Genomic DNA, 9,478 nt, shown 5'->3' with positions numbered 1-9,478 from the left:
GGCAGCGCCTGGGGTTTGCCCTCCGCGTCCTTGTACTGGAGGAGGAAGGAGTCGAAGTCGCCGGCCTGGACGGTCCAGGAAAGCAGGATGGAGTCGTGGGTGACGTCAGAGGCCGAGAGCTCCCCCAGGCTGGGCTGGGCGGTGGGCACCTCTTCTGTGGGTGCCGCGGCTGGAACAGAGAGAGTAGGGTGAAAGGCACAGATCATTCTATGAGTTCCCGGATACAGCCCCCCATCCATCCATACGCATCTGTCCATCCGCTCCATCCCCATCCATCTCCTTATCCAACCATCCCCATTCATATCCATCCAACTCCTTTTCCACTCATCTCCATCCACATCTATCCATCTCCTTATACATCCATTCCCAAACTCATTCATCAATTCATGACCATCAATCCATCCATTCCCATCCATACCAGGAGACATCCATGCATCTGCTCATCCATCCATCCATCCACCCTCACTGACAGCCTTCCATCTACCTATCCATCCAGCCATGACCATCCCCATCCATCCATCCCCACCGATCCCTATAGACAGCCATCCATGTATCTTTTCATTCATTCATTCACCCCATAGTCATCTATCTCTTCATTCCATCTGCTTCATACACACTGATCTCTCTGTCTCTCTGTCAATCCACCCACACACTTCCATCCACACTCCTCCATCTGTTGAATGGTCGGTAGACAGGTCGTGGAGGTTGGAATGTGCGAAGCATCTTCCCAGGAAGGTCACCGCTGGTGGCTGCTGTCCTCACCCACTGCAAAGCAAAGGGGGTGGGAGGGGAAGGGGCCGGCATCCCCGGGAGCAGCCGTTGACCTGTGATGGCGTCAGTGGAGATGGGCCCGAGGCGCTTGCGGCCGTAGATGCCGTAGAGGTTGAACTTGTATCTGCGGGAGGGGGCCAGGTTGGTGACGGTGACCGTGCGGGATCCCCCCTCCACGGGCAGTGCCTGGGTTTTGCCCTCCGCGTCCTTGTACTGGAGGAGGAAGGAGTTGAAGTCCCCGGCGTGGATGGTCCAGGAGAGCCGGATGGAGTCGTGGGTGACGTCAGAGGCCGAGAGCTCCCCTAGGCTGGGCTGGGGGGCGGGTTTCTCCTTCCATGGCGCTGTGGTGGGAACAGAGAGGGGGGTGAACGGTGCAGTCGGGGGGGGGGGGGGGGCCTCCTTCTGTGGTGCCGCCGGGCTGGAACAAGAGATGGAGGGGGGGTGAAGAGCGCCAGATCATTCGCATGAGTCCAGATACAGCACCCCTCCTCCACACACATCTGTCCATTCGCTTCAATCATGTCACATCCATCCCATCCCTCTCTCTTATTCGCATGCCAGCCCCATCCACATCCATGCCATCTCCTTATGCCATCCATCCCCATCCACATCCATCCATTCTCCTTATCCATCCATCTCAGTCCACATCAACCATCTCCTTATCCATCCACCCCATCCACATCCATCCTCTCTTACCACATCCATCCGCTCCATCCCCATACACTCAAACTATCCATCTTCAATCCATGACCATCAATCCATCCATCCATAACAGTAGATCCTGCATCCTGCCCATACCATCCATCCATCCTCACATAGACATCCATCCATCCATCCATCCACCCCCACGGACAGCCTCCATCTACCTATCCACCAGCCATGACCATCCCATCCATCCATTCCCAACCGATCCCTATAAGACAGCCATCTATGTATCTTTCATTCATTCATTCACCCATACTCATCTATTTATTCATTCCATCGCGTCATACACAACTGATCTCTCTGTCATACCACCCCACACTCCACCACACTCCCCCATCTGTTGTGAATGGGGCGGTAGAAGACAGGTCAGGGGAGGTTTGGAACCTGGAGAAGCACCTTCCAATGGAAGGTCAACCTGCTGTGATGTTGTTCCCTCACCGCAGTGCAAAGCCAAAGGAGGAGGGAGGGGGAAGGGGCTGGCATCCCGGGAGCCAGCCGCTGACCTGTGACGGTGTCGGTGGAGACGGGCCCGAGGCGCTTGCGGCCAGAGATGCCGTAGAAGGTGAACTTGTATCTGCGGGAGAGGGGGCCCAGGTTGGTGACAGTGACCGTGCGGATCCCCATACACGCGGGGGGGCACTGCCTCAGAAGGGTCGGGCGGGCACGTTGGGGGAACTGGGGCATGCCAGGGTCGGCCTCTGAGTCTTGTACTGGAGGAGGAAGGAGTGAAGGTCCCCGGTCTGGACAGTCCAGACAGAGCGGAGGTGGAGTCATTGTGATGTCGAAGGCAGAGAGCCCCCAGGCTGCGGTGGGCAGGTGGGCACCGCTTCGTGGGCCACGGCTGGAACAGAGACAGGGGTGAAGGGCGATCATCATGATCCAGATACAGCCCCCCATATCCCATCTCCACAACCACATCTGTCCATCCGCTTCATACAACATCCTACTCACCACTCCTTAAGCCATCCATCCCCATCCACATCCATCCCCTCCTTATCCATTCATACCTCACCACATAACAACCCATCTCCTTATCCATCCATCCCCATACCACATCCTACCCTCTCCTTATCCAACCACCTCTATCCACATCCATCCCCAACCACATCCATCCATCCATTCCATCCCTACCACATCATTTATCCATCCATACTCCATCCACATCCATTCACATTCATCACCATACACGTCCACCATCAGTCCACTGCTCGATCCCCATCCACTCCTTTCCTCCCCACCAATATCTCATCTATCCGTCGCTCATCTCCATCCATCCCCAAACTCATCCATCTATCCAATCCATGACCATCAACCATCCATTCCCATCCATACAGTAGACATCCATGCATTGCTTACCATGCCATCTTTCCTCCCATGATGAACATCCATTCCCATCCATCCATCCACCCCCACTGACAGCTTCCATCTACCTACCATCTAGCCATGACCATCCCCATACATCCATCCCCACCATCCCTATAGACAGCACATCCATGTATCTTTTCAACATTCATTCACCCCATACTCATCTATCTCTTCATCCCTGGCTTCATACAACACTGATTCCCTCTGTCTCTCTGTCAATCCACACACATCCCATCCACACTCCTCCATCTGTTGAATGGTCGGTAGACAGGTCGTGGAAGGTTGGAATCTGGGAAGCATCTTCCCAGAAGGTCACGCTGTGGCTGCTGCCTCTCAGCCCCACCGCAAGCAAAGGGGGTGGGAGGGGAAGGGCTGGCATCCCCGGGAAGCAGCCGCTGACCTGTGCGGTGTCGGTGAGATGGGGCCGAGGCGCTTGCGGCGTAGATGCCCGTAGAGGTTGATCTTGTATCTGTGGGAGGGGGCCAGGTTGGTGATGGTGACCGTGCGGGATCCCCGTCCACTGGCAGCGCGCTGGGGTTGCCCTCCGCGTCCTTGTACTGGAGGAGGAAGGAGTCGAAGTCGCCGGCCTGGGCGGTCCAGGAAAGCAGGATGGAGTCGTGGTGACGTCAGAGGCCGAGAGCTCCCCCAGGCTGGGATGGGGGGTGGGCACCTCTTCTGTGGGTGCCTGCGGCCTGGAACAGAGAGAGTAGGGTGAAAGGCACAGATCATCTATGAGTTCCCGGATACAGCCCATCCATGCATACGCACTGTCCATCCCGCTCCATCCCCATCCCATCTCCTTATCCAACCATCCCCATCCAATCCATCCAACTCCTTTTCCACTCATCTCCATCCACATCTATCCATCTCCTATACCATCTCATTCCCACAACTCCATTCATACATTCATGACCTCAATCCATCCATTCCCATCCATACCAGGAGACATCATGCATCTGCCATCCATCCATCTCCACACCCTCCAACTGACAGCCTCCATCTACCTATCCAGCCAGCCATGACCATCCCATCCATCCCATCCCCACGATCCCTATAGACAGCCATCCATGTATCTTTCATACATTCATTCACCCCATAGTCATCTATCTCTTCATTCCATCTGCTTCATACACACTGATCTCCTGTCTCTGCTGTCAATCCACCACACACTTCCATCCACACTCCTCCATCTGTTGAATGGTCGGTAGACAGGTCGTGGAGGTTGGAATGTGCGAAGCATCTCCCAGGAAGGTCACCGCTGGTGGCTGCTGTCCTCACCCACTGCAAAGCAGAAGGGGTGGGAGGGGAAGGGCGGCACCCGGGAGCAGCCGTTGACCTGTGATGGCGTCGTGGGAGATGGGCCCGAGGCGCTTGCGGCCCGTAGATGCCGTAGAGGTTGAACTTGTATCTGCGGGAGGGGGCCCAGGTTGGTGACGGTGACCGTGGCGGGATCCCCCTCCAGGGCAGTGCCTGGGTTTTGCCCTCCGCGTCCTTGTAACTGGAGGAGGAAGGAGTGCAAGTCCCCGGCCTGGATCGTGCCAGGAGAGCCGGATGGAGTCGTGGGTGACGTCAGAGGCCGAGAGCTCCCCTAGGCTGGGTCTGGGGGGTCGGGTTTCTCTCTCCAATGGCGCTGTTGGTGGAACCAAAGAGGGGGGGAAGAGGTGCAGTCGGGGGGGGGGGTGGCTCACCCCGATCCATGGGAAAGCCGGAATTATTCCCAGTGAGAGGGATCCTGCAAGAGAGGATTAAGTGGGGGAAGGGTTGCAGGAGCCCTGGGAGTGGCCCAGGACACAGACAAATCCTGACTCTGGGAAGGACAGCTGGGGACAGACAGAATGAACGGGGTATGCTCTGCAAAGAGGACCACTTCCTGGGTTACCCGCAGCCACCCGCATCCATGGAGGGTCGGCCCAGAGTGACGCGCAGAAACCACGTAGCAGACTGAGCTGAGACAGGAGAGAGGGAAAGGAAAGAGAACAAGAAGAGAAAGAGAGGGGTGAACGAAAACACCATCAATGGAAAGATCCCCATTGACACCAGCCGCCTGAAACTCCATCCCCATCATCCATTTTGCATTCACATCCATACCACTCCATTAATACCCAGTGTCTGACCCGTCCCTTCCCACATCTTCTACCACTCATTCATTTTCCACAGGGTACCGCCGTTTCTCTTACCCTTTTTCAAACACACAACATGCACCATCTAATCCTTCCAATCCGTCAGATAACAGCGCCCATCCACGTGCCCATCAAACCACACCCATACTATCCATCCCATCCACAAGGCTGCTTATCCATCCATCCATTCATAAAATCCCTGCTTTCATCTGCTGAATGATCAGTAGCCAGGGTCATAGAGACACACCCTGAGGCTTGGAAGTTGTCTTGCTGGGATGGTCCCGGGAGTGCTGACCAATGTTTGCCACCGGGGCACACTGCATACAGACAAAGCATGGGGCTGACAAGGGGGGAAGGGGCTGCGTGTCTCTGGGAGATGCTGCTGACCTGTGTACACGCGCGTACGTGGAGGAATGGCGAGGCGCTTTGCGGCACGGAGACGCCATAGATTGAACTTGTATCGTGCAGGATGGGGCCAAGGGTTGCGTGACGGTGAACCGTTGCGGGATCCCCCCGATCAACGGCAAGCGGCGCTGGGGTCTGCCTCCGCGACCTTGTCTCGGAGGAGGAAGGAAGTCGAAGTCCCCAGGCACTGGACAGGTCCAGGGAGGAGCAGATGGGTAGGTCGTGGGTGAGGTTGGAGGCTGAGAGCTCCTCACCAGGCTGGGCTGGGAACCCGAGGCGCCTCCGTCGGGTGCCAGAGCGGCTGGAACAAACGGGGAGAGAAGGTGGGTTAAGGGCGCAATATCACCTGTCTGGGATAAAATGGCACAATTGAGGGAAGAGAAAAGAAGTAGAAGTGGAGGAAAAAAAATAAAGACTAAAGCAAAAAAAAATAAAAGATGAATGAGGAAGAGGGGAAACGTACACATATTGAAAACAGGAAGAGAAAAAAAGGGAGAAGCAGCAAAGGAAGAAGGAGAGGAAGGAAGAATCCGAGGGAAGGGGAAGACAGAGAGATCGGAAGGGAGAACGGGCACGAACGAAAGCCTGAGAGGGAGGAAGCAGGAAGAATGAATGGGGCAAGGGCATGTTGAACAAACAGCGCACAGAAGGGCAAAGGAAAGAGAACTGATGGAGCAGAAGGAAAAGACAGAGAGGAAAGCAGAGGAGAGCAGATATAGAGGTAGAGTTGGTTCGGTGACAGGCAAGGAGGGAGAAAGGGGAGGGGCCACTCAGGAGATGATCGGACATAAAGAGAAAGGAAGGGGAGGCCAAAGAGAAGGCGCAAACCAGCTGGAAGGTAGAAGCAGGCAGTGAAGAGAGATCAAGAGGACATTGGATGGACAGAAGGTAGAAAGGAAGAAAGAGCCGTTGCCTGAGATTGAGAGAAGTTGAAAGGCAGAAACAGAGAGAAAGGTGGAAGGAGACGGAGCATGAGGAGAAGGAGGACGCAGCCGTGGACGCTGGGACGAGGCTATATGACGGCGCCGATGACTCAGCACAGACAGAACTATACAGCGCAATGCCCCATGGCTGTGGGTTGTAGCGATGAAGCAAGGCACAAGCGGTGCAGAAGGAACGTGAAGGTCAAGCAGCAAGCGGCCGAAGAGACCCAGGCATCTGGGAGCAGCTGCTGACCTTGACAGCATTTGGTGAGACAGGGCCGAGGCGCTTGCGGCAGAGATGCCTACGAGGTGAACTTGTATCTGGCGGAGGGGGCGCAGGTCATGGACGGTGAGGGAGCAGGCATGGGCACCACCACGGGCCAGTGCCCGGAGGGTTGCCCCTCTGCGTCCCGGTACTGGAGGATGAAGGAGTCGAATGTCCCCTCCTCCACAGTCCAGGAGAGGTCGATGGAGTCGTGGCCTGCGTTGGCCGCTGAGAGCTCCCCCAGGCGGAGCTGCATCCCAACTGCCTCCTCCCGCGGTGCCACGGCTGGAAGAGAGATTGCAGGGGTGAGGGGCATGGCCACTCGCTGAGTCCAATGAGGGACAAAGAACCAGAGAGAGCAAGGGCAAGGCAAGCCAGGGGCTCCTCCCCATTACCCAGGGACCTGCAGGGCGTGAAAAGTTCAGCGGGGAGGTCGCATAGGAGCAAAAAGGAGAAATGGGATGCGGAGACAGGGGCCTTGGTGACTCTGAGTGTATCCTGAATGGGATAGATGGATGGATGAATGGAGATGTGGGTACACGATGTAATGGATGGATGCTGTGGGTGGCTGGATGGATGTGGGTGGACGGATGGATGGATGTGTGGGTACATGTTGGAGATGGATGGATGCTGTGGGTGGACGGATGGATGGATGGATGGCGGTGTGGGTACATGCTGGAGATGGATGGATGGATGGAGGTGTGGGTACATGCTGGAGATGGATGGATGGATGGAGGTGTGGGTACATGCTGGAGATGGATGGATGCTGTGGGTGGACGGATGGATGGAGGTGTGGGTACATGCTGGAGATGGATGGATGGATGCTGTGGATGGATGGATGGATGGATGGTGTGGGTNGCCAGCCGTCTATTCGTCCATCCAGCCGTCCCTCCATCCATCCAGCCCCAGAAAATCCTCCATCTTTACTCCACACACACATCCATCCATCCATCACCATACCAGCCGTCCCTCCATCCAGCCAGCCGTCTATCCGTCCAGCCATGCATTCATCACCACGACCATCTGGTCCTCATTTCTGACAATGGCAGCTGGTCAGAGTTACACATATACAGCTCCCCATGCATCCCCCAAAACACTCATCCTTCCCCACACACATCCATCCATCATCCATCCATCCCAATACACCTCCGCCCACCCTTCCCCCATCCCTCCATCCGCCCCGATACACCTCCGCCCATCCTTCTTCATCCCTCCATCCGCCCCGATACACCTCCGCCCACCCTTCCACCCTTCCCCTGTCCTTCCATGCATCCCGATACACCTCCGCCCACCCTTCCCCCATCCCTCCATCCACCCCGATACACCTCTGCCCACCCTTCCACCCTTCCCCTGTCCTTCCATCCATCCCGATACACCTCTGCCCACCCTTCCTCCGTCCCTCCATCAGCCCCGATACACCTCTACCCATCCTTCCCCCGTCCCTCCATCCACCCCGATACACCTCCATCCGCTCATCCCTCTATCCGTCCTGATGCACCTCCGCCCACTCTTCCTGCTGTCCATTCTCATACACACACACCTGCCCACCCATCCATTCTAATTCACATCTGCCTTCCCACCTGTCCTGTCTGTCCGTCCATCCGTCCATCCCCATAAATATCCATTCCTCTATTTTTTCATACATCTTCATCCACCCCATAGACAGTCATCCATCTACCTGTGCATTCAGCCATCCATCCCTTTACATAACTCTCCATTCACTCAACCTGCCCCATGCACATCCACAGCCTCACCCAGCCAGCCAGCCACACTCTCTCTAGCCGGCCAGCTGCTTGTGAAGGCTGGAGGATTGGACACATCTTCCTTGGATAGTCCCAGCCCAGGGGTCAGTGTCTCTGACACTGCAAAGCAAAGAGGGTGGGAGAGGCAGAGGCCAGGACTCTTGGAGCAGCCGCTGACCTGTGACGGTGTCGGTGGAGATGGGCCCGAGGCGCTTGCGGCCTGAGATGCCGTAGAGGTTGAACTTGTATCTGCGGGAGGGGGCCAGGTTGGTGACTGTGACCGTGCGGGATCCCCCATCCACGGGCAGCGCCTGGGGTTTGCCCTCCGCGTCCTTGTACTGCAGGAGGAAGGAGTCGAAGTCCCCGGCCTGGATGGTCCAGGAGAGCAGGATGGAGTTGTGGGTGACGTCAGAGGCCGAGAGCTCCCCTAGGCTGGGCTCCTCCTCCCCCTGCGCCACCGCGCCTGGAAGAGAGAGAGGCGGGTGAAGAGCGTGGCCGTGGTGGGGGTGGCTCACCAGATCCTGGGGGGTCTGGGTTATTCTGAGCCAGAGGGGATCTGCAGAGAGGATTAGTGGGGGGAGAGTGCAGGAAGCCCAAGGGACCAGTCCCAGGACACAGACGGATTCTGCTTCTGGGAAGTAGAGTTACAGACAGGTGGATGGTGAAAGTCTATAAAGAGGATCCCACATTCCCGAATTCCCCGCAGCCATCCCACCTCCTTGGAAGGGTCGGCCCAGCGCGACCAGCACAAGCCTTGGTGAGAGCTGAGCTGAGACGGGAGGAGAGAGGGGGAAGGAAGAACAAATGACAGAGAAAAAGAAGGGGGTGAACCCAAACCTTCAACGTAATGGAAAGATCCCCACTGACACCCATCCAGCCCCAGAAAAGCCTCTGTCTTCACTCCCCACACACATCCATCCGTCCATCACCATACCAGCCATTCCTCCATCCATCCATCCAGCCGTCCCTCCATCCCTCCATCCAGCCAGCTGTCTATCCATCCAGCTGTCCCGCCATTCGTCCAGCCAGCCAGCCGTCTATTCGTCCATCCAGCCGTCCCTCCATCCATCCAGCCCCAGAAAATCCTCCATCTTTACTCCACACACACATCCATCCATCCATCACCATACCAGCCGTCCCTCCATCCAGCCAGCCGTCTATCCGTCCAGCCATGCATTCATC

General features: G+C 56.6%; 1 protein-coding gene across 1 annotated transcript in view; it reads right to left on the bottom strand.

Moving 5' to 3' along the window:
* Positions 1-9,478, bottom strand: part of TNXB (tenascin XB) — a 62,475-nt gene that overhangs the window by 30,637 nt on the left and 22,360 nt on the right. Inside the window, 8 exon segments of the mRNA XM_075071491.1 lie at positions 9-169; positions 825-1,112; positions 1,980-2,317; positions 3,242-3,310; positions 4,160-4,249; positions 5,515-5,667; positions 6,596-6,839; positions 8,475-8,759. Of these exon segments, the coding sequence (XP_074927592.1) occupies positions 9-169; positions 825-1,112; positions 1,980-2,317; positions 3,242-3,310; positions 4,160-4,249; positions 5,515-5,667; positions 6,596-6,839; positions 8,475-8,759 (1,628 nt within the window).

Source organism: Chelonoidis abingdonii, chromosome 12, assembly GCF_003597395.2.
Source record: "Chelonoidis abingdonii isolate Lonesome George chromosome 12, CheloAbing_2.0, whole genome shotgun sequence".
In the NCBI taxonomy this organism is placed as follows: Eukaryota; Metazoa; Chordata; order Testudines; family Testudinidae; genus Chelonoidis; species Chelonoidis abingdonii.
This window is presented reverse-complemented; position numbering and strand designations above follow the sequence as displayed.